Source organism: Saccopteryx bilineata, chromosome 2 (assembly GCF_036850765.1).
Source record: "Saccopteryx bilineata isolate mSacBil1 chromosome 2, mSacBil1_pri_phased_curated, whole genome shotgun sequence".
In the NCBI taxonomy this organism is placed as follows: Eukaryota; Metazoa; Chordata; class Mammalia; order Chiroptera; family Emballonuridae; genus Saccopteryx; species Saccopteryx bilineata.
Genome location: NC_089491.1, coordinates 172,059,322 through 172,087,151, shown reverse-complemented (window position 1 = coordinate 172,087,151; position 27,830 = coordinate 172,059,322). Strand labels below are relative to the sequence as shown.

The 27,830-nt window shown below is 52.8% G+C and overlaps 5 protein-coding genes across 5 annotated transcripts in view; all 5 read left to right on the top strand.

Moving 5' to 3' along the window:
• Positions 1-242: 242 nt before the first annotated feature.
• Positions 243-5,199, top strand: HOXC10 (homeobox C10). The gene is made up of 2 exons (XM_066254868.1): positions 243-1,014; positions 4,050-5,199. Exons 1-2 carry the CDS (start codon positions 264-266, stop codon positions 4,325-4,327), a joined length of 1,029 nt encoding a protein of 342 aa, XP_066110965.1. The 5' UTR covers positions 243-263; the 3' UTR covers positions 4,328-5,199.
• Positions 5,200-9,840: 4,641 nt separating this feature from the next.
• HOXC6 (homeobox C6) overlaps positions 9,841-27,830 on the top strand; it is a 35,671-nt gene continuing 17,681 nt past the window's right edge. The window contains exon 1 of the mRNA XM_066258548.1: positions 9,841-9,932. The gene's annotated coding sequence lies outside the window, so the exon portion shown is untranslated. The remainder of the gene's footprint in view (positions 9,933-27,830) is intronic.
• Positions 9,873-27,830, top strand: part of HOXC4 (homeobox C4) — a 60,186-nt gene continuing 42,228 nt past the window's right edge. Inside the window, exon 1 of the mRNA XM_066258538.1 lies at positions 9,873-10,023. The gene's annotated coding sequence lies outside the window, so the exon portion shown is untranslated. The remainder of the gene's footprint in view (positions 10,024-27,830) is intronic.
• Positions 15,189-18,308, top strand: HOXC9 (homeobox C9). The gene is made up of 2 exons (XM_066258542.1): positions 15,189-15,726; positions 17,411-18,308. Exons 1-2 carry the CDS (start codon positions 15,189-15,191, stop codon positions 17,653-17,655), a joined length of 783 nt encoding a protein of 260 aa, XP_066114639.1. The 3' UTR covers positions 17,656-18,308.
• Positions 24,315-27,801, top strand: HOXC8 (homeobox C8). The gene is made up of 2 exons (XM_066258544.1): positions 24,315-24,796; positions 26,144-27,801. The coding sequence occupies exons 1-2, from the start codon at positions 24,361-24,363 to the stop codon at positions 26,434-26,436; spliced, it is 729 nt and encodes a 242-aa protein (XP_066114641.1). The 5' UTR covers positions 24,315-24,360; the 3' UTR covers positions 26,437-27,801.

The following is a 27,830-nucleotide window of genomic DNA, read 5'->3' as shown; positions in this document are numbered from 1 at the left end:
TCCACGCTGAGCGCTCCGCCCGCCAACAACTTGACCCCGTGACGTCACGGCCGTCTGAATCATCAAGGCCATTTTCAAATCCCATTGGTCTAGCCGTCACATGGTGAGGACCGATTGCACGGATAATTATGGAGCTGATATTTCCCCCTCCCCTTCTTTTTCCTCCCGCCCCTCTAACCGCCCCCCACCCCGCCGATGGGGGGGGGGAAAGATGTCAGCTCCTCCGCTGTAGTATTGCTCCTTAAAAACCCCTCTCTTTGAAAATGACATGCCCTCGCAATGTAACTCCGAACTCGTACGCAGAGCCCTCGGCTGCGCCGGGCGGAGGAGAGCGCTACAGTCGGAGTGCAGGCATGTATATGCAATCTGGGAGTGACTTCAACTGCGGGGTGATGAGGGGCTGCGGGCTCGCGCCCTCGCTCTCCAAGAGGGACGAGGGCAACAGCCCCAACCTCGCCCTCAACACCTACCCGTCCTACCTCTCGCAGCTGGACTCCTGGGGCGACCCCAAAGCCGCCTATCGCCTGGAACAACCTGTTGGCAGGCCGCTGTCCTCTTGCTCCTACCCACCTAGTGTCAAAGAGGAGAATGTCTGCTGCATGTACAGCGCAGAGAAGCGGGCTAAAAGTGGCCCCGAGGCAGCTCTCTACTCCCACTCTCTGCAAGAGTCCTGCCTCGGGGAGCACGAGGTGCCGGTGCCCAGCTATTACCGCGCCAGCCCGAGCTACTCCGCGCTGGACAAGCCGCCCCACTGTGCCGGGGCCAACGACTTCGAAGCCTCCTTTGAGCAGCGGGGCCATCTCAACCCGCGCGCCGAACAGCTGGAGTCGCCCCAGCTTGTGGGCAAAGTGAGTTTCCCTGAGACCCCCAAGTCCGACAACCAGCCCCCCAGCCCCAGTGAGATTAAGACCGAGCAGAGTCTGGCGGGCCCAAAAGGCAGCCCCTTGGAGAGCGAAAAGGAGCGGGCCCAAACTGCCGACTCCAGCCCAGATACCTCGGATAACGAAGCGAAAGGTAAGGCCGCCTGGGCCATGGCCTGGCTAGAAGGCTCTGTTACTTGGTTTTCCTGGGTTACCTGGTTTTTCTGGCGGGAGCGGGTGAAGGAATAGGGTTGGACCGAGGAGGCCCTGGAAATGCGACCCCAGCTAGCGGCTCCGGTCTGCTGAGCTCCAGGCTGGTGGTGCGTCACTTGGCCAGGGAAGGGAGGCTGTGAGGTGGAGGTGCGGGGCAGGCAGCGGCCGTGGGCGCTGAGGCCCGGGGACGGCGAGCACCGCCCGCAGCCGGCAGGCGCCGTCATCTGCCCAGGTCGGGTGGCCACTCTCAGGCCCGTGCTGCCTTTTGCTTTGCTTGCTCTATGCTGTTGCCCTGGGGGGCTGATGTCCCCAGCTCAGGTCTGAAAGCTTGCAAAAGCTTAAAATGGCGATCTTGGGTCACGGACTAGGGAAGGCTGGGGAGAAAGGAGATTTTGCTTTACTGCGTTTTCCCAGTTGAAAATTGTTTCCTGCGAAGCACGATTTGCTGTACGTGGGTCTCATTTGTGCGTGTGGTTCGGGATCCTGAGGTTTTCGGTCCGGCTGGGTGGGGTGGATCTCCAGCAGCAGGGCTGGGCCCGAAGAGGTGGAGGATGGCTGCCCACCACGTCCCTTCTTCCCCCAGACGCCTAGCTTGGGTATGGCGTTCGAAAAGGACATTTGGATTGTTGTAAGTTTTTAGTCGCCCTTTAAATTTTTTTTCTTTTCGTTTTTTCCTAAATTATTTTTTTTCGTTGGTTTCCAATAACAGTTTACAAATTGGTTGGGAAATTTCTGTATGAATGGCAAGGAAGTGTGGCTTTAGTTGGTTTTCATTGTAATTTTGGTTTGAGAGAGAAAGCCTAACCAGAGTTCAAGCTCAGGGTTCAAGATTCATTTCTGCTGCAAGAACTGGAGGCCTTCAGGACACCTGCAGAAAGACTGTGGAGGAAACCGAGTGGAGTGAGGCTGAGGGGACCGACTTTCCCTGAAAAGTTGGAGCCAAAAGCATCAGCATAGGCCCAACTGGGAGGGGAGGAATAAAGCTGCCTCCCGTGGCACTGGCTCCTGGAGGCTGTATATAAAAAGGGCTCAGTGCATGTAGAGACAGATGGACTGGTGAGAGTTGAGGGGACTGAGGTGGCCTGGATCTTGTGGTGCTTTGTACATGGATGCAGCAGCGCGCACACATGCGACCTGTGTCACACTCACACACAACCCTCTCTCATGCTCTGCACACACTCACCCATGACCGCTTACACATGCACACGCACTCTTTTGGCGGGCAAGGGCAGAGCCTCGCCCTCTTGGGTCTCCTCTGCAAAGGTGGGCTTGGCAAAATAGCTCATGGAGTTCCTGGCCAGAAGATGAGGTGTATTCATAATCATGAGGGAGAGTGTGAGGTGCACATACCCATAAAATCTTCATTGTGGCAACGAAGTGAAAGTTTAATTTTATTCCCTTTCCCCAGACCCCGCCCGAGCTTGGTTGGAGTGTAGGTTTAAGGTAGGAAAGCTGAGTTCTAACCTCACCAAAAACAAAGTCAAGGTTAACAAATCCACCTCCTGACTCAAACTGCCCCCATTCCAGTAGGCTCCTCTTTCTCTCTTGTCCTCCCCCAAAAAACCTAAGCCCTTCTACCCCTACTAATCTCAGTCTGCTCTTTGCCTGTGCCCTTCTTGACTCCCCTCTCCCATTTTGGTGTCTCCACCAGGCCAGAGGCAAGAGTGTTTTCAGCCAGACTTCTCCATTTGTAATTTCTCCCCCCCCACACACCCAACAACCCCAATAGGAAAAAGACAGGGCAGAGTTAGACATGGAAAGCTTTTAAACAATTTGGCAGGAGGCTGCAGGTGCAGAGGCAGTAGCAGAATTTAGGACATTTGGATGTTTTAAATTACAGCCTCAAGTTTGCATTTTTCTGGTGCTTCCTGATTCCCCTGGGGTCCCCACCCCAATCCCCACTACGATATGATCCTGGAGCCTGGCAGTTTTATTTGGCATAGGGAAGAGATAGAATGCAGAGCCCTCAGCAGAGTCCTTTGCTGGGTGACCATCTTGGATCTCTGGTCTCTGGATTTTTCCCTAGAAAAGATAGACCAGGTCTCTTCTGCTACTTAAAGAGCAAGGCTGACCCATTTCAGTAAGAATGTGGTCCAGGGAGAAAAGCTATCAATAACATAATGGGAAATACACACTATACTTATAGTATCTCCTTATATAAATATATACTTATGTGTGCAATGTGTAAGAGTGTAGTCTTTGCAGGAATACACACACACACATGCAGGCATACATATCTACATAGACCAGGGAGGAGATTTCCAAGTGGCTGCATTTCCTCATGATATCTCTCTCCCTTGACCTATGGCCAGGGCAGCTGTCTGAGAACCACTCAGCGTGCCCCAGAGCTGTTGTCCCTGACCTCTGCTTCCTGCACAAGTTCCCCTGCCTCAGCTTTTCACACCTGGAGGAAATGGCTAGTGTTGCTCTTTGGCACTTCAGGTGGGAGCAAGGACTCAAAGTCTGTGGGGACAGTTGCAATAGCCTCTGGCTGCAGAGAATGAAGTGACATACCTCCACTGAATTGAAAAAGGGTTAATACTCTCTGGGAATTACTCTAGCTAGCAAAGTGGACTCTGACACCCAATCTGGGGCCTGAAAAAATGCTTTCCCTTCTGGTTGGATTTTTTCTGGAGCTGGAATGGAAGCAAGAGAAGGGAAGGCCTGGTGAGGTTTCAAGTGCCCACCAGGGTCAGCAAGCTGAGGGGTGGGATATGGGAGTACTCAGAATTTGCTAGATCAAGGTGGATTGGGGTAACTTAAATTTAAATTCTTTGGAGGCAAGAACCTTCTGTCTTTCTCTCCTGTAAATCTAGACCCCAAAGATATTCTAATAGCCCCAAGGCCAGGCCTATGGGGCCAGAAGAGCTCCCCTGTGCTCCCTCAGCGACCCCACAGCAGGCTGGCAAAAGCTGCAGCATTCCGGAGGGTTTGCCTCTTCAGGGATACTTATGTAAATACTGTTATTTTTAACAGAGGAGATAAAGGCAGAAAACACCACAGGAAATTGGCTGACAGCAAAGAGCGGAAGGAAGAAGAGGTGCCCCTATACTAAACACCAGACGCTGGAATTGGAGAAAGAATTTCTGTTCAATATGTATTTGACGCGAGAGCGCCGCCTGGAGATTAGCAAGACCATTAACCTTACAGACAGACAAGTCAAAATCTGGTTTCAAAATCGCAGAATGAAACTCAAGAAAATGAACCGAGAGAATCGAATTCGGGAACTGACCTCCAATTTTAATTTCACCTGAGCTCTCTCAGCCTCCCCTCCTCCTCCTCCCCTCTTTCCCCCCTTTCTTTCTCTGCCCCTCCTCCCTTTGTGCCTGGTGAATATATATATATATATATATATATATATATATATATCCTCCCTGAATATGAGTATAAATGCAACGCGCCTGCAGAAAGGCAAAGACCTCGAACTCTCCTTCCAAGGGACTAATGAATGGTTCGTGCTATGAAGATGCATCCACCTGAAGCATGAGAAATGGGGTGCCGGGTTTTGGGGTGAGGTGTGCCCACATAGATTGCGGTGGGAGTGTGGCTGGTGTGTGTGTTAACCTCTCACTCACCCGTGCATTCACGCACAGCATCCTGTTCTTTATGTCAAGTTAAGGTAGAATCCACTGCATTTGGAGGGGGGGGGGGAGAGGACAAAAATCAACCAGAGAAGGTCTGTAATCTCACAGAGCACAGTCAGAATCACTTCTTCCTTGCTGCATTTCCTCCTTAGAATAATAGACGTTTTGGAAAGTTCAGCTAGTGTTTGTGTGTTTGTCGTAGTGCCCAGCGCCTCCACCAAACCCTCTCCGTGTCTTTTCCTCCCAGTCTCTCTGAGAATCTGCTTGAAGTCTCGTATTTGTACTGCTTTCTGCATTTCTCCCATTCTCCTAGCAGCCCCACATCCCTCATTCACTGACATCTGAAAAATTCCATCCAGAGGTACAAACAAATGAAAAATTAAAAATAGAACATAGTGACTCAAAAACAGAATGCCCCCCCCCATATCACCCTGTCCCCGTCTGGCAGTTGTGTTATTTAAAGATATTCTGTATGTTGTATCTTTTGCATGTAGCTTCCTTAATGGAGAAAAAAAAACCCTAATAAATTTCCAGAACAATAATCCTCAAATGGGTGGTATTTTGTTTTTAGTGACACCCCCTCCCTAAAGAGGCTGAGTGTGTGGATGTGTGTATTTTGTGTTTGACTCATCTCATAGAGCCTTTCTGAAACGTCTCTTGGCGGGTTTAATGTAAGTGAGAGACCATAACGTTGATTTAAATATTATCCAGGTGACCACAATAAGTCAAGGTCATAAAACAGTAATGTCAGGACGGTCTTGGTGCGCGCGCGAGGTGGATTTTATGATCTGCAAATATAATGTGGTGCTGCAGTAAAAGATGCATTTAAAGGTGACTGGAGGAGGGAAAGAGGCAGAGAGCAAACTGCAATCTTGAGGAGCAGATGGATCTGATTGCCGGGGGTGCTGGGCCCGGCGCACCCCACTGCTGCTGGGGGAACCCCAAGTGCTCCCCACCTATCCAAAACGAGGAATAAACTTAACCACCGGAGGGGGACACTAGGAGCTCAGCCACCCCCCACCCCCACAGCAGCAGCAGAAGCGCGGGCGACGGCAGGAGGAGGAGGCGGCGACAAGGTAAGAGAAGAGGTTTCTTGTTCTTTTGGCGGCAGAGTGGGGACTAGCGGCGTCCCCAGGTGCCTGGTGCACAGCGGGAGGAACAGAGAGGAAGGTGTTTCGGGCATCCGAGCTTTCTGAGAGCCCAGGCTTGCTTGTGGACGCCGGAAGCAGTGGGCAGTGGCGGTGAGCTCCCTCTCCTCCCCTCCTCAGCCCGATGCTGTGGGATTCGGCGGTTTAAACGGGTAAATTGGTAGGTTTTGGCTTCTTTCTCTATGCCGGCACTTAGGGTCGCCTCAAGGGTGACACATGGGTCTGGTTGTTGTTCAGTCTGGTTGTCTGCTGGGGCGAGCAGAGGGAGGGTGGGCTGGAGAGGACTGGAGATTGAAGTTTAGGTTTTTCTGCTGGTTTGGATGTAAGCCTTATCCAGGCTCTCAGTCCCCAACCGTGGGGATTTGCCAGGCAAGTGGCCTGATTGGAAGAGGCTCTGGAGCACAGGCTCTGTGATTCCGCTACCCATAAATACAGGGAAGCCAGAGTTGAACTGAGAGTGAGAGGATCACAGGGAATCTAGGAGGAGAGTGCAGAAGAGCCAGATGGACAAGACAGGGGACCCAGCTCAGGAGTGGAAGGACACTCCAGGTTCCCCCAGGGCCAGAGCCAGAGGCAGAGGAATAGGTCCACTGCAGTGCTGGTGGTGGGGTGGGGGTTTGGTGACTGGGGGCCCCATTTCACCAGTTTCCCTGGATAATTTGTTTAGACCAGAAGCTGATGAGGCAGTCAGACCCCCTACCCACCCAGCCACCCAAAGTCTAGTTTAGTCCTTAGGAAGGTTGTAGGAACGGAAAGGGGGACGGGGCTGAATTTCTTCCTTCCCCAACCCCCTTCCCATCTCCTCTTGATAGATGCAAAGCCGAATCTCCGGCCCTGCTTGCTCAGCTGATTTGTGGCTTAGGTAGTTTCATGTTGTTGGGATTGAGTTTTGAACTCGGCAACAAGAAACTGCCTGAGTTACATCAGTCGGTTTTCGTCGAGGGCCCCAACCCACCTATCCCGCTCCGTTCCTCTCCAGTGGGACAGCCTCACAGCCCCCTTCCAGGTAGAACACACTGGATACAGACTGAGGAGGGAAAGCTGTGAGTGGGGCTGGACAAGCCTGAAAACCCTACTTTCTACTGCCCACTCCTCAGCCTGTCCCAATCCCTGTGGCTCAGGGAGAGGAGTTTCTCCTGCAGCTATTGTTTCCTAGACTCAGCTGATGGACACAGACAAAGAAAGTCTAGCCAATTCCAAGGAAATTCAGGAATTTGAGTAAGAGGTGGCCTGGTTGGCCAGCCAAGGTAGGGCAGGGTCACTGGGAGAGAGAAGAGCACAGAAAGAGAAGGGAGTCTCTGAAAGGGTTAGTTTTTCTCACCTGTCACCTCAAAGGGAAAACTATGCCTCCAGATAGCTGGGGCTGAGGCTTTCCTTTAGAAAAGTGGGGTTCATCAGGGTTTCCAAGAGTTGGGAACCTCTGAGCACCAGCTGAGCTACCTCCTCTTGTCTTCCATAACTCCATCACCAGGAGAAGGGCATATTTAGGATGTTAGTAGGTTAGAGGAAAGCATCAAGTCCAAGTAGAAACACATATACCCTACTGGGAAACATTAGGGCAGGAACCTAGCTCTGGACTCTGTCTAGATATCTGTGGCCCATAGGCTTTGGTCTGTTGTGTCTGTGGTTGTCAGGCAGCTGCTTGTTTTTGCACCGCGTGGAAATGTCTGGGTGAACAGCGGCTGCCAGTGCCCACCATTACCATATTGTAGGGAAGGTTGTTGGCTGATGCCAGGGGGAGAAGGGAAGGATAATGGAACAAGGGGAAATCTGAGCAATGTGGAACTTTGCAAAGCTTCTTCCCCTCTTTTCTCCACCCCTCCGTCTTGGTCCCTTAATTCTAGACCTTGTTGCTAGAGAGAAGCTCTTAAAAGAGGTTGCTCTTCCTGCAGAGAAAAAATGGGGGTCAAAGAGAGTGGAGAGATATACTCCTGTTCTCAGAGAGGCCGAGGAAGAGAAAGCCAAATGGAGGACAGGTTTTCTGTTCTCTTACTTTGGAATTATTATGATTATTAAAACATTATAAACTTTCAGACATGAAAATAAAGACATGTCCCTGTAAAAAAAAAAAAAAATATATATATATATATATATATATATATATATATATATATATAGAGAGAGAGAGAGAGAGAGAGAGAGAGAGAGAGAAAGAGTTTCATATTCTTTCAATTGTCTGCTGGGGGATATCTGTAACCTTGTATGGGTGTGTGTCTGTTTCTACATCTCTATCTCCTCCAGGCTCTCTCAAATCTTCTGTATATATTTATGTGCATGCTCATCTATTTTTCTCTATCTTATACAAAAAGATTTCTTTTCACCCCGAGGAGGCTAGAGGAGAAAATGGAAATAAAGCTTCTCTTTTCTTCAGCTAAATTTGTCAGTTTGTCTTTCCGTCTGTCCCTTAGCCATTTGTAGGGGGGACAAGTCTTTTCTCTTGGATAAAAGTGCTCAGCTCTCTCTATGACTCTCTGAGAAACAGGGAGGTTTTCAGAGAGGAAGGCCAGCTGGTGAAAGGCAGACAGGGGGCACTCCCCGATTTGGGAGCCCCTAGCAGCTTCTGAGTTTTCAGACCGTCCGAAGCATGGGGCCAGTTAAAGCAAAGGGAGTCCCACGTAGGAACAGGGTGCTCAGGAGAGCCTGTCTTGGAGACAGGGTCCCTGATGGGCCGAAATTCACCAATGAAGGACTTCTGTGCTTTGGGTCTCTCTGCCTCCATTTCCGTTTCAGAGCCCGAGAGCTTATGGGGGGTGGGGGGTGTCACAGAGCCATGAGTCTGGTTGTCCACCCCAAAAGAATCCTGGTGAATGGGGCAAGTATCTCATAGGGCCAAGGTGATGACCAGTGTGAGGGCCAGTCTGGTGGCCAGTGCCCGCCCTGGGGCCCTGGGGCCCTAGGGCCATGGATCATGGCTAAGGCGGTGGTGATTATTTATTCGCTTCGCTGGAAGGGAGTCTTCAGAAGAAACAGCGTGAAACGGAGGGGAAAAATTATCTCTCTCGTCTGCGGATATTAAGATGGATTTTTATTTCTTAAAGGACCCTCCCCGCCGAGAGCGCATAAGCGTAAACTTAATATATGCTCCACAGCCCAACTCCAGAAATCGCAATAAAAGTTAAAACCTCCCCTACTGGTTTTTTTTTTAATTATGATATGGGAAAGAGAAGCAGGATTTATAGAGCTGAATTCTCGGCATTGACTGTTTAAGACTTGTGGGAGAAGGAGGAAAAGGCAAGACCTCGCCAAGGAGAGCCTTGGTCTCTGAGATATCTCGCCGGCTGCGGGACCTCTGGCTTAGTCCGGCCGACCCTCTGTGGCTTCCCCGGGACTGTGGCTCCCCAGCACCCTCCGCTCAGGCCCACCGCCTGGCCTCCACGGGGAAATGCAACCCTTTCGGAAACAGGTGAAGGGCAGCGGCCGCGGGGATGGGAGGCTGCGGATGGGAGCGTCGGGGCACAGGGCTTTGTGTGGGTCCCGTGCAAGGGTTGTTTGCAGCCCGAGGGCAGGAATGCAGCCGAAGTACGGCCTGGAGGGCGCCTGGGCTGGGAGAAGCGTCCAGGCCGGGCGCCAGAGCACAGACAAGGTGGATTGCGTGCGGACTTTGGCCGCAGATGGAGTGGAGCGGGCTCCCGGGCGGAGGCCCGGGGCCAGACGGACAGCCGGATGTTGAGTCTATAGGAAGGACCTTGAGGTCTGTAGTGTATGGGCTGCCTGGGGCGGTGGCCCAGAGTGTGTGTAGCACGCAGAGCGTGGGGCGCGGCGTTCCGCGTGGGCAAGGCAGCGGGCCTCGCACACCTCTGCAGGGGCAGGACGTGGCCAGAACATGGGAACCGAGGCTGACTCGGGCTCAGAACATGAAAAGTAAATGCAGTTGAGGGCCTTTCCCTTTCCTTTGCACATCAGAGGTCTTTTCTTTTTTCTCTCTTTCGGAGATACCTGGATTTGATCCAGAACAGGTTGCCCGCGGGAGGGCCCCGTGAGCGGCAGCGCGCGAGGGAGGGAGAGAGGGAGGGAGGGCGAGGCAGGGAGGGAGGGAGGGAAGGAGGGCGGCGGCGGCGGCCGGGGCTTTCCTCCCGGAGCGGGAGGCGGCTGCCTTGCGTCTGTGGCCGTGGGGAGCCGAAGAGCAGGTAACGAAGGCGCTTCCCAAGGCGGGATTGGACCGAGCAAGAGGGACTGAGTCTTCCAGGTCTCTGCCCGACGCCCGGGAGGGGAGAGAAGGTAGGCAGATCGGTGCCCGCGGGCCTGGCAGAGAGGCCCCCGGGGAATGTTGAACCTGTATTTGATTTTATGCTCACACTCATGTTGTGAGTCAGTCTGCCTTTGGAGTTGCGGTTTGCCTGCCTGCCTGTCTGTCTGTCTGTCTGAGACGTCTCAAACCCTAGGCTCTCCTTCCAAAGGCTGAAAAAAATCGGGAAAATCTGTCGGAATGCGCATTTTCATTCATTGGCTTCTCTGCAACTCAGCAGGGCTGATTGCTGCGCCCCCAAGTTGGAAGGGAGCTTGACTCCAGCCTCCTGGAAGCCACAGTCTCTGGGTCCCTCCGCCGCGGGCTGTGTGGCGGCTCCGGGTTCGCGGGTTGCCCCGAGGTTGGAGGCCAGACAGATCCCAGTCGCGCGAGGAGGGCGGAGGGCGGGGAGAGACGAGCGGCTCTGGCCCCTTAATTGTACCCGTATTGGCTCTCCTTTCGCCACCTCTGCTTCCTCAGTCTGGGCTCCAAAGTCACTGCAAATTTCCTTGCGACACACACAGCACATAAAGATCAGGTAACAAGGCGCCCAGGGCCCTGGGGGCTCCAGGCAGAGCGCACCCCCAGCGCTGGGCCCCCCCAGCCACTCCCCGGGCTGGGGGGCGAGGCCCTGGGGAGCCGGAAACGGCCCCGTTTGCCGCGGGGCGGCGGGCGGGGGGCCGGCAGGAGTGCAGGCCGTGGCGTTGAGGGGCCACGTTCACAGGTCCGAGGGGTGTCACTCCTGTTGGGCTTAGGGGCCGAACTGCAGGAGCGGAGGGGTCCCGGATACCCACCTGGGGTGGGGGCCGGGCGCGGGGCTCCTCGCGGCAGGCCGGGGCAATTCGGCTTCTGCTTCCAGCGCGGGCCTTAGCGAGGAGGAGTCGTGTGTGGATGTGTTTTTCCCAACAAAGAGGGATCAGGAGAGAGAAGGGGGGAAAGGAGAGGGGAACCGGGGAGGGGCGGGGAGGGGGCGAGGGCAGCGAAGAGGTGAAATGAGCCCATTTCAGAGGGATAAGGAAAATGAAAGCAAATGGAGCAAAGCCTCCTCGGCGCGGGCGGTGCTGACGAACCCGGGAGCCGGTTCCCTGCCTGTGCCGGCCGGGATAGCCCACTGGGAGCACCGCGGAGGGCCTGTTTTAAATTTAATCCGAACTTGACGGTGTGGATTGAACCGGAGGGAATTTCAATCACTAAAAAGGAGGCGCAGGGCAAGGGGAGAAGGGTAACTCTATAACCTGTCTGCCTTTCTGTCCTTCCCACGGTGGTACTATCTTGGTTCTGGTCGCAGCTGCTCAGGTTTGAGGTGGTGGAGTAAGGCTGTCCCTCCCCCTTAGGGGGCTCTCCTGTGCCCAGTGAAATCTTTTAGGGTTGGAGAGGAGTTCTAAGAACCAGAGTAAATGCAGAGCTGCCAGCCAAAGCTGGGGTTACCCCCTCCCCAACAGGGACTCCCAGTAGCCTCCAGTCTCTTGGGTTTGACCCATCCGCACTGGGAGAAATTGAAGGGAGTGGTGGGGGTAAAAGGGAGTCTTGGAATCTGGCAGGAGGTTCAGCAGGAGTAACTAAACCTGGGAAGAAAACCTCCTTCTTGGTGACCCCACATCCCTGTATCTCCTACCTTCTAGGCCTGGATTTGATGGGAGCCTGAAGGTCTGCTTTAGAGCTCTGACCTGCCACTCTACCTTGAAATGCAGGGAATGGAAGTATAAACCACATGCAGTTGTAGAACCACAGGGACCTGGGCCTGTTGAACTCAGGAGCTCCCAGTGTCTTCCAGCACCCCTCCCCAAGGCTGCCTCTCTCAGCAAGGCCTAGGCAAAATGGGGTATTTGTGGGGAGGGGGCTGTGGGCGAGGCCTACTTCCTGATCCATAGCTAAGTCTATGCCTGAGTGGGGAAGGTCAGTTAACGCTCTAAAACTCAGGTGACAGTCTCCCCTCAGTTTCACAGGGAATTTGACAGCAGCAGGGAGGGTGAGCAGGATGATCCTGGCATCCCCGCTGCTGCTGCCGCCTCTGCTGGGTGGCCAGGCAAGATGGGCAGGCTCCTCAAGAGTTGAAAAGAAGGTAGTGGCCAAAAAAGGATAGGGGAGAAACAAGCATCTGTTTGCAGCCACTCTGTCTGAGGAGCTCTCTCAAAGAGTAGAGACCCACAGAAAAGGGTCTTTGTGGGCATCTCTCTTCAAAGAAAACTGAGATTGGTGCAGATGGGCCTTGTTGCCTGCTGAAGATGCAAAAGGAGCAGGGTGTGAAACCTTCTCCTTCGTCGTGTCTTCTTTGCTCCTCGACTAGAGCATGGCTCAGCCCCAGCTGCCTGGCTGGCTGTCTAGGCTGAAATGGGGTCCTATATCCCAGGAGCCTTATGTACCCACAGAAGCAGGTCGCTAGGAAGAGCAGGAGGAGGCCTCTTCCTCCTTTGTGTCCAGACAGAAGTGGCCGCTAGGCTTGGAGCCTGTCCCCGGCAAGCAATCGGACTGCACAATGCCATGGCTGCTCCGCCAGCTCTCTCTCTACCCGTCCTGCCTGCCTATAACCGCCCTTCCTCTGTCTGGCTCTCTGCATGCCTTCCATTCTCTGCTATCCTATCTCTTTTCATCTTGCCTCCCCTCTTTTCTTTAATTCTCCCCTCCCTCCTTTTTATCCTAATCCTCCGTTTTCTTCTTTCCTTTCCTCCTTCCTTCCTCTCTATGGGCTGCCGCCCTGTGTTTCAGTTGTTCTGTCTCAGGTTTTCTCAGGCTCAGTCTCTCTCAGGCTCTGTCTCTCGCAGGCTCTGTCTCCTGATATCTTGGTCACAGTCTGGCCCCGGGCCCGCCAAAGGCTACATGTCTGCCAGCAGCCGCCCAAGAGCTGGGCAGGGTCCTCAGCCGCCAGGGCTGGGGGGAGGTGCTGACAGCACTAAGGACTTGGAGAAAGCCTCGGCAGGGGGACAGGAACCTCCTGTCTTTTCCTTGAACTAGTGAGGGAGAATTTTTGATTGACAGCTAACCCAACTTCATCGAGGCCAAAGAGATATTCTTTTTCTTGCTGTAATTTGAATTTTCCAAAGCAGTCCAGTCTGGGGGAGGAGAAGATAATCAGAGCAAGGGTGAGGAGGCTGAGGCCCCGGGTCTGCTCTCCCCAGCCAAGCACTTCTCACATCCTCCCATACATTGCGTTGAAATCCCAGCCCCGCTTGGCCGAAAGGGAAAGAACTGGAGAGAGGGAGGAGCAGAGGCTGGAGAGGGGGCCTTGAAAGCTGGGTTCAATGCTTTGGACTTCAGATCTATTTCCCCCCCTCAACTTTTCTCCCCCCTCCAACACACATACCACACTCTCTGGGACACCCCTCTCTAGCCCTTCTTTTCCCAAAAGGAGACAGGTCAATCTAGGTGCAGGAGAAAACCAGCCTGTGCCCCCACCCCTGGCGTTTAGTCCCCTCCTGGGGACAGGAGTGGGAAAGAAAGCAAAGGCAGGGATCTTGGATCTGGGAAGCCTCGTTCTTCCCTGCTGTCTCAGAGCCTTCCTCTCAGCTTCAGCTTCTGCTTCTGCCTGTTTCTTCTAGCGCAAATTGGGACTCTTCCTTTCTGATCCTGAAATTGCACACCTCCTTTAAACTCACTCTGCCATGCCTCGGTACATCTGCCTCTAGGGATATCACCTGCTCTTCTTTCCCACCAGCCAACCTTCCTGCCCCCTCTTTTGCACCCTTACTGAGAATTTCCTGCTTGCTTAAAGCCCACCTTTACTAAACCACCATAGGACAGTCTGATGGAAAGCAAGAGGGCTGGACTTCAAATCCCAAATTCACACAGGAGGGTAGCAAGCAACTTATTGGGGGGGGGGGGGGGAAGCAATCCTAGTTGTCTGATCTTCCCTACAATCACGCTGCTCCTCCAGAATTCCTGTGTCTGACCCCAAAGAAACTGCTTTCTCCCATTCCTCCGATGCTTTTTTCTCATTCCAAAAACAGCCTACAATTTTATTTAATGAAAGACACATTTATGAACAATCAAATGATCCTCATAAAATTTTTATTGAAGGACGTAAAAACAAGCTACTTGCCCACGACTGAGGTCGTTCTCTTGCCTTGCCCGCTCTCACCCTGGCTTTCTGCTGACAGAACCCAGGGGTGACTTCTTTTTTGGGGGGCAGAGTGTCGCAGAGATGGAATTGAGGGCAAAAGAGAATGAGCAGGAAGATGGGATGGGGGTCGCCCCACTTAAGCTGTGTAGATCTTTTCTCCACTTCTTCAAGCTGGCAAAGAAAGATAAATAGATATAGATAATAAATTTAAAATAAAGGCGCTTGCATATCTGTACCAAAGCAAAGAGAAGACTTCTAATGATAAAGGTGTATGAGGTCCAAAGACCCTACCCCTCCCACCCGCGGACCACCTTCCCTAACCTTCCCCTACCCCAGATTTGGGGGGCTGAGTTGGCCAGTGGCAGAGGGACTCTCCCCTTTCCCTCCTTCCTTCCCTCCACCCCAGCTTCCCCAGTCCCCTCCCACCCTCCCTCCCTCTCTGCTGATGCTCCTGAAAGAAATACATACATACACACTATTTAAAAACGCATTTTTAAAAGCCACGTTCCGAACTGACAATCGCTGGTCTCGGCTCGCGCAGAGACTGCGGGAGCGTCGGGGCCGACAGAGACGGATTACGTCAAGAAATAGTTCCTCCACCTACCTCGGCGGCCACTGCGTCCCTGAGGGGCTCCGGCGCCCAGCCCGGCCCTGGGGGTCCAGTAACCCTGGCTTCGAGGGCTGGAATTTTCAACCTACTAAGAAATCCTCCTGGGGGTAGGGGCGGGAGGCCATCTGCTTACGTGTGGACATGGGCAAGGGGATTCTCTGACGAGATACGAGTTGTCCTGAGGGGCTGGCCGATGCCTTAGGTCCAGAGTTCCGGACCCCCAGGAAAACGCAGGTCGCGGGGATCAGCAGAGAAGGGGGTGGGAGAAGGTTTAAAAAAAAAAAAAAAAAAAAAAAAGGCAAGAAAAAAAGCCCCTGCGCATTGATCCGCGCCGTATTTTTGGGTAAATACGATCACGTGGGGGCTGGAGAACCAATGAGCTGCGAGGAAAAGGCTGGAAAAATAATTACCTGCCTTGATTGTTCTGTGAGCAGATAAAAAGTACATATACAGTTCATACAATAATCTTATGTATGTAAAACCCCGTTACGATGTCGGCGACGGGGCCCATCAGTAACTATTACGTGGACTCGCTCATCTCTCACGACAATGAAGACCTCCTAGCGTCCAGGTTTCCGGCCACCGGGGCTCACCCCGCCGCGGCCAGACCCAGCGGCTTGGTGCCGGACTGTAGCGATTTTCCGTCCTGTAGCTTCGCGCCCAAGCCGGCCGTGTTCAGCACGTCGTGGGCGCCCGTGCCCTCGCAGTCGTCCGTGGTGTACCACCCGTACGGCCCCCAGCCCCACCTCGGCGCCGACACGCGCTACATGCGGACTTGGCTCGAGCCGCTGTCCGGCGCCGTCTCCTTCCCCAGCTTCCCGGCCGGGGGCCGTCACTACGCCCTCAAACCGGACGCCTACCCTGGGCGCCGCGCCGACTGCGGGCCGGGTGACGGCCGCAGCTACCCGGACTACATGTACGGCTCTCCCGGGGAGCTGCGTGACCGCGCCCCGCAAACCCTGCCCTCGCCCGAGGCGGACGCCCTCGCTGGCAGCAAGCACAAAGAGGAGAAGGCCGACCTAGACCCCAGTAAGTTGGGAGCAATTTTCCTTTACAGCCCGCGCGGGAGGGGAGGGGAAGCCGGGCGGGGGGAGCCAGATTACAACCCCGCGGAGCGGCGCAGGGAGCGCGGGAGAGGGGTGAGGGCGAGGGGGCGAGGACTCAATAAAAGCGAATTACCTTGGGGAGCTTTCAGGGGCAGGAAGGTCTGAGAAGGGGGCCCAGGGAACCAGGTTGGGAGAGGGCTGAGGGAGGCTGGCTTTGATGAGAAACCACGGCCCCTACACCCCCAGCCTAGGCTTTTTGGCTCAGTTGCTACTTTTGAAGAAATGAAGACAGGGCCAGGGGATGGGGTGGGGGCGAGGTTCATTTTATGGTTTGAGGTGGGATGGGGCAACAGATGAGGAAGACACTAGGGGCAGAGAGGAAATACCCCAGGGAGAAAAATCACCCCTATCTCCCAGCCAGCATGGGAGGTCTTCACTCCACTAGAGATTCATAAAACAGAAGGTCCATGGACTTCTCTAGCAGGAGCACTGACTGAGGGGTCTGGGGGATTTTACAGCCTAGGAACTTGGAGAGACAGACTTCCAGAGTTGGGGGAGAGAAGTGGGGTCCCAGTCTCAAACTTGAAAGTCTTCTTCTGAGGGTCTGCAGGAAAAAAAGGTAGAGAATGGGGGTGTCAGGATAGAGTGGGAAGAGATTAGAATATTTTATATACACACATATACACACTCACACACATACACACACTCCAATCAGGGAGACAGGAGCCTTCTGAGTGTTGCAAGGAAGGGCAGGGATAGGTGGGGAGGGGCAGGTGGGAGCTCTAGGGCCGGAGAAAGGAGAAAGAAGGGAAACAGCGGGGGGTTGGGGGTTGCAGCCTCTTGGGTGTGAGGAAGTATCAAGGGGAGTCCCAGGAGGGGGCTCCAGGAAATCCTTTCCTCCTGCCCCATAAGGGGCCAGGGCCTAATTATACCCCTCTGAGCCTTCCCTTCTTGCCCCCAGCTACTCCTATAAACCTGAAATTGGAGGCTTGGCTCCTGCAGAGACTGTCCTGAGGCTGGTAGGAGGGGGGGCACTGGAAGCCAATCTGGGAAGCTAAGATATAAGGGAGCCTGTTTCCAAGGCCAGCAGTCTCTGTGGGAGAGGAGGAAGGCTTTTCTCAGTCCAGCATCACCCTGAGAATTCGCCTCAGCAGGGTTGTACTGGGAGAGTGAAGAGAGTGATGAGCACTGGAGAAGGTGGTGAGGGGTTTAGGGACTTTCAGGGTCAGGAAACAACTGCTGAAATTTCAGGGCTTGGTCGAGGGCTGGGAGGATGGGAGGGGTAAAGGAGGAGGGAAGTGGGGAGGAGAGAGACTTCGCTATAAAAATAAAAACAAGAGAAGCGTTTATGGGCCTATGAAACGGTTGGGAATTTGGACTTTTTATGAGGATATTCTCGAATTACTACTCTTGAAGCTGAGGACCAGACTGTAGTGGCTTTGATAGCTTTGATTTCCTATAATTTTAGGTGCTGGAAACTGAAGAGGGGGGAGATGGGGAGGAGGCAGAATGCAAAAGGAGTGAGGGGAAATTCCTAAAGTAAAACTTGTCCAAATTCAGGTTCAATTATTGGGTTTTGGGAGCCTGGCTAAGCCTGGGGGTGGAGTGGCAGGGATCCTGGTCTGGAAAGGGTCTCCACTGACCCCTGCCTGTGTTTGGCCCTCCAGGCAACCCCGTGGCCAACTGGATCCACGCCCGCTCCACGAGGAAGAAGCGCTGCCCCTACACCAAGTACCAGACGCTGGAACTGGAGAAGGAGTTTCTCTTCAATATGTATTTAACCAGGGACCGTCGGTACGAGGTGGCCCGGGTTCTCAACCTCACCGAGCGGCAGGTCAAAATCTGGTTTCAAAACCGGAGGATGAAGATGAAAAAGATGAATAAAGAGAAAACCGACAAGGAGCAATCCTAAACCCTGCCCCTGCCTGCTGCCCCGGCACAGCCAAGGGAAAAAAAAAAAAAACCCACAAAAAATCTCAATCCAGGCGGGAGAGAGCACGAAAAAGAAAAGGAAAGAACAAGATAGAGAAAAGTCAATCAGCTTAAAAAGAAAAAGAAAAAAAAAAAAAAAAAGGAAGGGGAAAAGGATACTCTTGCAATTTGGGAGGGTTCAGTGTTGAGAAATTGGTGTTTTAGAGTTAGTTCTACCCAGGAGGAGCAGGAGGCGGGGAGAGAAACAGCATTCTCTTCTCCCAGTGCAACTGAAATAAATGACACACAAATGTGATTTTTTTTCTCCTTTCTTCAGAGAAGCCAGTACTTGAATTACTATATTTCTATTTTCCCCCTGTATCATATTGGTCCCAGCCAGCCCTCCCCAGGCCTGGGGTGTCTGCTTGCAGATTTTGTACAAAAAAGATATACACACATACACAATAAGGATTCCCAGCCCAGGAGCTGAGGGATGAGGACTGGGACGGTGCCGCAGGCTGGGTCCAGCGGCACAGGCCGGCGCCTCTGGCATGTACATAGTAGTGTTTCCTCTCATCCCCAGCGTCCGTCCTGTAATGTGCTTATGTTTGTTATGGTAGAACAGCTCTGTGTTAATATATCGAAGTCACTTAAAAAACCAGAAACCCAACTGCATCCAGTTCTCGTTATTTCTCCTCCCTGTGGCTCCCAGACCGCTGTCCTGAAGGAGGCAAGTGCTCAAATCCTTTGGGGGAGGCTGGAGCCAGGAAGGGGCTCCCTCGACCTCTGAAGGGCAAGTGCCTGCTGCTTCTCTCCAGGCAGGGTGGGGTGGGGGTGAGGGCTCCAGGGCTGGGGTGGAGGCAGATCAGGCCCTGGTACAGTTTGTGCCTGCTCCGATAGCTGCCTGCGAGTTTCCTGGTAGCTCAGTGGAGTCCAGGGGGTGGGGGCATCGCATGAATGGTTTTCCCTGGCTGTAATTAATTGTAATAATTTATGAGTACATGAGATGGGAGGAAAGAGATAGGTGAAGATGAAAGTTGGGTGCTGGGTGAGGGCCCAGGCTGGATTCTTGCCTGGCTGCATCGGTGCTTCTTCGAGGAATTGCTGAGGGGAGTGAGTAGGGAGGGTGTGCGGTAAGGAGGAGGAAGGCCAGTAGGCCCCAAAGAGCAGGACAGGCACTGAGGACTGCATTGAGAATAAAAAGAGGAAAATGCAGGAGGAGAGAATAGAAAGGCAAGAAAGGAAAGAAGGAAGGCAAAAGATGGCAAAGCTAATATAATCAGAATTAGATTGTTTTCACTTCTCAAGGCATTCTCAGCTTCTTCATCTCTCTCCATCCCCTAGTTCTCTCTTTTTTTCTCAATCTTCCTGTGTCTCTTGGTTGTTTACTTTGAATGTTGGTGGTGGTGGTGGTGGTGGTGGTGGGTGACAGGGTTATGTTTATGCTGTGAGGTTGCAGCATTTCTGGGGGATGGTGTGGCCAGTGCCCAAGGAAGCTGGTCAAGGATTAGACAGGAATGGGGTATTTTCTGGTGGTTGTGGGACCCCAGGTGTAGGATGTTGAGATGTGTGTATAATAGCTCAGTGGGGCTGGTCAACTGCACTGTACCCCAGAGTGCCTTCCCCAGAACGGGCAGTTTTCATCTGCTAATCAGAAGCAGACACATGCTGCCGGGTACGCCTCTGCCTGAGCGCCCCCTTTCTCGGAAATCCCCCAATCTGGAAACTATTAGACTCAGACTGCCTGAAATATAGCCCTTTAATATCTCAGGCTGCCCACTCTGGAGAGGGTGCAGAGTGTGGCTCTGAATACTTGGGGTATACCACTATGAAAGAAAATTATTGGGGAGCCCAGGCCCTATGCAACTCCCCAGGCCATTACATCACCTTACAGGATTGGTGAGGCACTTGTAGGGACCAGCCCTTCCCCATCATTTGAATGTCCTACCCCATCCTTCCATTAAACACTCTAATTTTGGGAGCTGGAGGAAGGTGAGAAGGGGTGAACATTTTGTTTTGATAATATTTTGAATGGAACAATCAAAAGTCGCCAGCAATGGTGTGGTTTTCCCAGTAGCTGAAGCACTCTTTCCTCATTCCCACTTAAGAGACATCCTCCCCAATTCCAGAAACGATTGTTTCCTTGGTCCTTTTGAAATGTGTGTTGCCTGTAGTTTTCTCTCTTTTCTCGCTTTCCTCACTCTTCCCCTTGGCCATTTTGCTGTTCTGCGACCCCCGCCTCAGTTCTGCACCCATTGGAGAACAAGGCACCCATCTGCCTCGGGTTCTGGCCGCGGGGACTCAGGCTTCTCTCCCAGTCCAGAGGTTGAGGGCTTGGCCGCCTTTCCGAGCTTCCAAGCCGTCCCTGCTCTAAGGCCCTGTCGCCTCCCCTCGTCCGTCAGCGGAGCCTGCTTCCTGCAGCCTGCTAGAGCCGGCCTCATTACGGGCAGGAAGGAGGGCCGCAGGGCTCCAGGGCCCTGAGGAGAGCCTGGGATCCAGAGAAGGCCCACTCCCACCCCGCCCACTGTTCACTACCAGCTAAACCGCCTGCAGGTCAGAATTGGATTAGATTCTTATTTACTATAATTTGTAAGTTAAAACCACCACAACACAACACACAGCTGGGGAAAGAAACGAAAGCTAGGGGAAAGAGAGACTAAGCAAACGCCCTCCTGCCCTAATCTTCCCTCCCACCTCTCCTCTGCTCCTTTGTCAGAATCACAAAACCCTAAAGGTTGTTCCACTTGGGAAGGCAGAGGATAGGTACATTTCCGTAGCACCGAAATGCCACTTTTATGGCGCTGTTTGTCTCCCTGCTCTGAATTCTGAATGGGGCCGAACAAAACAGCAGCGCGGAGCTGGCTAGACGTCTGGGCTTAATTGTTTTATGGTTTAAATAAGGTGGACACTCTTTCCTTTGAAATCAGATTATAGGAATGTTTTGTCTATGGCCCACGGAGAACAAGACCTCAGTGACTGGGAGAGAGAGGTGGAAAGAACGCGCGTGAGAGAGGGATGGGCTACAAACCAGGGGGCAAACAGCCGGGTGCGTTGAGAGTCCCACCCCAAAGTCCGGCGGGCAGCGGTGGAGAAGGCGGCGCGGAACACGAAGCAGGGTAAGAGGAAAGAGGAGTTTAGCGTGCGCGCCTTGGGCAGGCAGGCGGTCGCGGGAGTTTCAGAGCGTGCATGTGCGTGCGCAGAGGTGTTCCCAGCCCAGAAATGCTCCTGAATTGGGGAGGAGGAAGATCGGGGCAGTTCTTTGCACTGTCTCTTAATGCGGGAAGAGCGGGTGACATAAAAAGAATAGTGTGAAACCTTTGACAAGGTTTATTTCGAGACTTATAAAACAAAAGAACAGAGGTTCCGGGAACTCCCTACCAGGCCCACCCTACATCGTCCCCCCACCCCCACTCCGCACCGCACTCGCACCCATTTAGAAATTCCTTCCTCTCACTTTCCACCTTTGGGCCAAGCTTGAGGACCTGCTTGCTTTATCCGTTGGCTTTTTTTTTCCCCCCGGCCAGATTGTATTGGAGCAAGTGGACGCTAGGTGGCGCTGTTGCTCAATGTTAGAGGCGGCGGTGGTGCCCCTAGCCGACCTGGCCGCACTGACATTTGAGGCCCGGCTCGGAGAAGCCACGGCGAGAAGGCCCCGCGCCGGGGTCCAGCCTGGCCCTAATGGCTCTGAGCAAATCAATCCTCTCACCTGCGAGGTGTAAACAAATCGCAAGTGCCGGCAGGAGATGGGCCTTTGCTCTGGCAGCAGGTTCAGGAGGCTCGGGAGGGCGGGCGTCGAAAATAATCGCTTTGCGGAGGAGAGGAGATAACGAAGCAGGCAGTGCGTAATTAACACAAAAAGGCAGAATGACCCGGACAAACGAACATAAATCCGTAGTGCCTAGGAGGGCGGTGCAGGCCTTGAGGCGAGGAACAGAGACTCCCCAGCAAGGGAGGCTGCTTGCGGTTCTTTATTTCCAGGCTCCAAAAGCAAAATCGACCAGTTATGTATAAAAGAAAAAACAATCAAATGGAAGGAAGGAAGGAAGGAAGGAAGGAAGGAAGGAAGGAAGGAAGGAAGGAAGGAGAGAAAAAGAAAAAAAGGAAAGCAGGGACCCCCCCAAAGGGGAAACCGAGTCCAGCCAGGGGTTTCAGGACTGGTGAGAGCTCGGAGCCGGCGCTGGTGGAGGCACACTCGGGACAGTCGCATTCCAAGACACAAAGGCCCGGAAGAATAGCTGTGTGGCAGGGATTTCACTGGACCATAAACTGCCGAGGTATTCCCCCCACCCCTCTAAAAGATAAGGCGCAGGCCCCGAGCGGATCTGGCCTGCCGAGCCTTCCCCATGCAGGGAAGAGAAGGGAAGAGAAAGTATTTATGACAGTCCCCAGCGACCCAAAAGCTGGGAACCCAGAATTCATCTCGTTCAGCTCGGTACTGCAGAGCAGGCTCAGAGAAGGCAGGGCTGGGACCAAGGCTGGAGCGTGTGCTCTGGTGATAGATGAGACCCCTGTCGTGCCCTTACTATCCTGGACCCTAAAGAGACCTACAGCCCTGGCACAGTCTTCCTCTGACCCTCTCCTCCTGCTGCTCTAGGGTCCATGTTCTGGGTTTCACAGAGTCTGGACAGTCTCTAACTCAAATAGGGGTGGGTTCCTCTGAATTCAGGGAATAGTGGAAGTGTCTCTTGCTGGGGCATCAGTGCATCTCCTTTGGGAATTTGGCTGAGGGCAGCCATTTCCCCAGTAATTATTTAGATATTAGAGGAATGGGGGGGGGGCTCATTCTCTCATCATCCTCCCCTGAACTTCCATTCCTTCCTCCATTTCTAGAGCTGGGCTCTGGGTGGGGAAAATAAAGATCTGGTTTTCTAACTGCCTCCTTCACCCAACCCTGAAACCCTAGATGTGAAAAAAAAAATAGGTAGCAAATTTTTCACGATGCAGAGAGCTAAAGATGTATGTATGTTTGTTAGGTATGATTTCTCTATGTGCCTGGGTGTGCACTGTGTCTGTGAAGTGAAAAGAGTGTTTCAAGACATGTATGATTGTTTGGTGAACATGCATGTGTTTTCTTCAGGGTGGAAGGTAGCACATACAGTATGTGTATGTCCTGAGTGTGCCTCAATGTTGCCCTGTGTGTAACAACCTCACACACTGTATAGGGAAAGCTTCAGAAAATTTATTTTTATTCCTCTTCTTCATTTGTATGCACACAGCACACATATCTACAGCTCTCTCACTTTCTCCCTTTTCTCTGTCTGTGCTCAGTCCACACAACTGTATACACATATGGCCAGAGAAGGGTGCTGATGGACTAAGATTATTTTAATTGTTAGAATTAATCTAAATTTACCCTGTCTTGGGGGAGAGGGAACCCCTCCCAGAGAAAGTATGGGTAAATATTTAAAGAGTATCTGATGGCAGTTTTCATCCACATCCTGGCCTGGGCAACCTGCTTGGGAAAATGGGGGTTTGGGTGAAACCAGGGGGCTGTCCAGGGTGAGCTGGCGTTTCCTTGGATTTAGGATAGGTGGGGGGCAGGTAAGAGGCCTGCTCCAGTCTCCTCCAACACTGATACAAGTTGTCTCCTAAGAAGAAACATCCTGAATCAGTCCAGCCAGAAGCCAGGGAACCACCAGCTGCCCTCTCCTTCTCTGTCCCCACAGCAGCTTTGCTCCCAGAGCCTTCAGCCAAGCTTCTGGCCATCGCTTGGGCTACATGCCTCAGGCAGGAGCCGGAGCCTAAAGGGGCAGTGCAACCTGGACTGGGTATATGCAAATGCAGGGTTCCCACCTCTGGCCCTCTTCTCTACCCACAACAGGCAGGTCAGAGAGCCTTAAGGACCTAGGGAAGACATGGTAGCTTCCCACCCTGGGGAGGAGCAAGCGACGTGGAGAGTTCTGATGCTCAGAGTATTTGGGGGATGGGATGTGCTTGTTCCTCTTCAAAGTCTCCAGACTTGAGAACCCCCTGGAATTTCATCCTTTGGGTTAGGGGACTTGCTTTCCCTTGCTGGTATTCAACCCCCTGGGGATCTTATACCTGTTGAGGTAACCTGATGTGACCTGCTGGCCCAGGTAACTATCTCTGAGAAGAAGGAAAAGAGAAGGGGTGGGGGAGGCACCTTCAGATCTGAATGCACCTTGGAAAAATTGGCCCCAGCCATTAGCTGGGGCTGGCTCACCACACACACACACACACACCACCACCACCACCACCACCCCCCCCATCCCTCCCCCTTCCTCCCCTCCCTTCAGGTCCCCCCAGCCCTGAACCCCTCAACCCCCCCCCCACCATCTCTTCCTCTCTCTCTCTCTCTCTCTCTCTCTCTCTCTCTCTCTCGCCTGTCTTCATGTCGTGGATTGATGAACGCGAATCGCGTGTAAGCGCCGCCACCGCCGGGAGTCTGAGGAATTCGCCTGGGCTGTTAAAGGAAAGAGCTAAGTGAGGGAGCGCGAGCTCTACCTACCGACAGTGAAGAGAGCCGCCGCCGCCGCGCCCGCTGCCGCCGCCGCCGCCCGCCCAGCCCGGGAGCTGCGTGAGCCGGCCGGCCGGCACCCGGCGCCCCCCACCCGCCCAGCCCGGCCCAGCCCCGGGGAGCCAGCCGGCCGGGGGTTCGCTCCCGGGGGGAGGGGAGTTTCGGGGGTACCGGGCGGGGGAGTCGCGAGCCAAAGGGGAGGGGGCGGCGGGTTTTCATGTGCCCAGCATGAGCTCCTACTTCGTCAACCCCCTGTTCTCCAAATACAAAGGCGGCGAGTCCCTGGAACCGGCCTATTACGACTGCCGGTTCCCCCAGAGCGTGGGCAGAAGCCATGCGCTGGTGTACGGGCCCGGCGGCTCGGCGCCCGGTTTCCAGCACGCCTCGCACCACGTCCAAGACTTCTTCCACCACGGCACCTCGGGCATCTCCAACTCGGGCTACCAGCAGAACCCGTGCTCGCTGAGCTGCCACGGAGACGCCTCCAAATTCTATGGCTACGAGGCGCTCCCCAGACAGTCCCTTTATGGGGCTCAGCAAGAGGCGAGCGTGGTGCAATATCCCGACTGTAAATCCTCCGCCAACACTAACAGTAGCGAAGGACAAGGCCACTTAAATCAAAACTCGTCTCCCAGCCTCATGTTTCCATGGATGAGACCCCACGGTGAGAAGCCTTTTCTCTTTCCCCCTTGGTCTCCCGCTCTCCGGGGTCTCCCCCCTCCCTTGCTTCCTTTTTGTCTGCCCTAGCTTTCCCTCTTGGCTTTGGGGTCTTCCCGGCCCCACCTACGTGCCTGAGTGGGTTTCTCAAGGTTGGGAGGTTCAATGGGGGTGAGGCACGGGGCTTGCTTGGGATATTTTGGAGACTGGGTTAAGGTGGGGAGAAAAGTGGTGTCTGGGTGTAATGGGTTAAAAATTGTTTTCTCCACCTATCTGTCTGTCTGTCTCTCCCTTTTACCATCCCTAAGACAAAAGTTGGGGAGGTGGCTGGGAAGGGGCCTGAGGACCCTAATGTTCTCAGGCTTTGGAGCAAACCAGTGTCTTCACAGGCACAGAGCCTTAGTCCAGGGCAGTGGCTGTCCTGGGGTAAGGGGAGACTCCTGTTTCCCTTCCTTAGCTGAGTCAGAGGGTAGTGAGACCCCGAGAACAGGTGTTCTGGTTCTCTGGGAGTACCCTCTGCCTTCTCTCAGTGAACGAGCCTTAGGGCCACTACCCCAACTCTGCTGCACTTTTCTCAATTGAAGAGAAGAGAAGCTAAAGAGGAAAAAAAAAAAAAAGAGTGCTCTAAAAGAGAGGGGCCATGCAGAGTAGAGGACTCTGAGGTCCTGGGGATCCTAGTCAAGCTACCCCCAATCAAAGGCTAGTGGGGTCTCCCCAAAACCTTACGAATGGCTCAGGGCATGAGCCTCTCAAAGGGTGGCCTCTCATGGCCCAATTTCGAAGTAAAGGGGGAAACCAGAAAGCGACAAGTTCCAGCAGGGATGGTCCGTGATTTATTTGCTGGTCTCCAGTTAGCAATCAGGCCAAGCAGCGATACATTCCAGGAGATCAATTATTTTTCTTCTTGGCAAAGCATTAGGCAGAGAGATTCAGTGAGGGGCAGTGAGGAAAGCCCTTCTTCTTTACCCCAGACCTTTTCCCTTTCTTTTGGAAACAGACTGTCCCCAGCCCTGCACACCAAATGCCACTCTGCATTTGTAAACAAAGCTGCAAGGGCCAGTTTCCTGGGACTGCAAGGCCCAGAAGTACTCTGCAGTGCTCCCCTGGCCCCTGCCATCCCCCAGCTTCCAGACAGACCCTCGGTCCTGCCCCACCTCAGCCTACCTCCCAAGGTGAAGCAAACCAAAACAAGCCCCCAAACTTTCCTGCCCTTGTCTGCTTTTCGCTCTTGCCTTTTCTGCAGGAGGGAGGGGGAACTGAGAGATCAGAGTGGGGACTTTAGGGGAGAAAGAGTGACAGGGGAAAGCTGAGCCCCCACACAAACATAACGAGACTGGGGTTCTGTTCTGTCCAGCTCCGGGGCGGCGCAGCGGAAGGCAAACTTACAGCCGATATCAGACCTTGGAACTAGAAAAGGAGTTTCTCTTTAATCCTTATTTGACACGAAAGCGCCGGATTGAAGTCTCTCACGCCCTGGGACTGACTGAGAGACAAGTGAAGATCTGGTTCCAAAACCGAAGGATGAAGTGGAAAAAGGAGAACAACAAGGATAAACTGCCTGGAGCCCGAGATGAGGAGAAGGTGGAAGAGGAAGGAAATGAGGAAGAGGAGAAAGAAGAGGAGGAAAAGGAAGAAAACAAGGACTAAGCAAAAAAGAGATCCCCCCACCCCTTTAGCAACTCCCTTGAAGTTTTGTTTTATGGTAGCGGATAAATTGAGAAGTTTACGACTGTCATTTGCTTTTATAGAGAATAGAATGACACTCACAACTCTAACTACCTGTCAGATACTTGCAGTTCTGGTTTTATTACCTTTGGACTTCCCCTGATCTTTATTTGTTCGAGGGGGCTGGGGGGGGGGGAGACTGAGACACAGCGAAAAGTTCGGAGTCTCTGTCTCAGTTGTTGCCCTGACACACACACTTGTCCTTACCCCCACCCTTCAGAGAACAGCCTGGATTTTAAGGTCTGAGACCTGGCCTCTTTGCCCCCCTCTCTCGGACCCTTCTTGCCACACTCTCACCTCCCTGCTTCTTTAGTATTTATTTTAGAGGGAGCCCCCCTCAAAATGAAAAAGACTCATGACTTTGTTCTTATGCTAGGATTAGTGTATTATATTTACTTTTTTTCAAAGGAAAGAAAAAATGAAGGAAGAGAGGAAAAGAAAAATGTTGAAAGAAAAAATTTTAAAAGGCTAGCAAGAAAATATCCCTTCTCCCTTTCTGGGGCTTCCCCCCTTAGAAAGACACTTTGACTTTCTCTAGGAACCTGATAGAAACCTGGAGGAGATGTCGGTCTCTGCTCTCCCCCCTTTCCAGGGGGTGGATAGGAGCCTGCAGTTGCGCTAAAACCCTACCTAGCCATCCCATGGTCACTAGGGCCCATGCCTCCCTCCCCTTCACTATCTGATTTCTGTTATTGGGCCCAGCTTTCTCTGAGCTCCATTAGTGTTAGTGTTCGGAAATCACCATAATCATGAAAATAATAATAATGATAATAATACTGATAAATCTTTAACATACTACCTAAAGGGAACCTGCAATAACCTTAAAAAAGGAGAAAAGAGAAAATTTAAGGAATCCTAATATGGGAGAAAAAAAAAAAGAGAAAAAACTTAAAATAAAAAAAACTCCAAAATATTTTATCACTACCTATAGAAAGAATTCCTGTTTTGAGAGTATTTGTAATGCGGTTTTGTTGTCGTTTGTTGCTGCTTATTTCACTAAGAAAACCCAACAACTGAGACTGCCTAGCTCGCCGGTCCTGTGCGCTTTTATGCTTTTATTGTGCTTCTAACCCCAGTAGAGTAGAACTAAATTGCACTGAATGTATAGTTACTCTGTCTTGAATTCTCTGTTTATGCAATGTGCTTGAAAGAAAAAAAAGTTTAAAATATATCTATAATAACTTTTGGTCATTTGTCTTTATGTCCAGCTATGAATGTAGATTTTGTGTCCCGGCAGCCCTGTTCCTGGTCCAAGTACTTTGTATTGTATACGTGAGTCAATAAAAAAATGGGGGAGAAAATATTTGAAGTTGGAG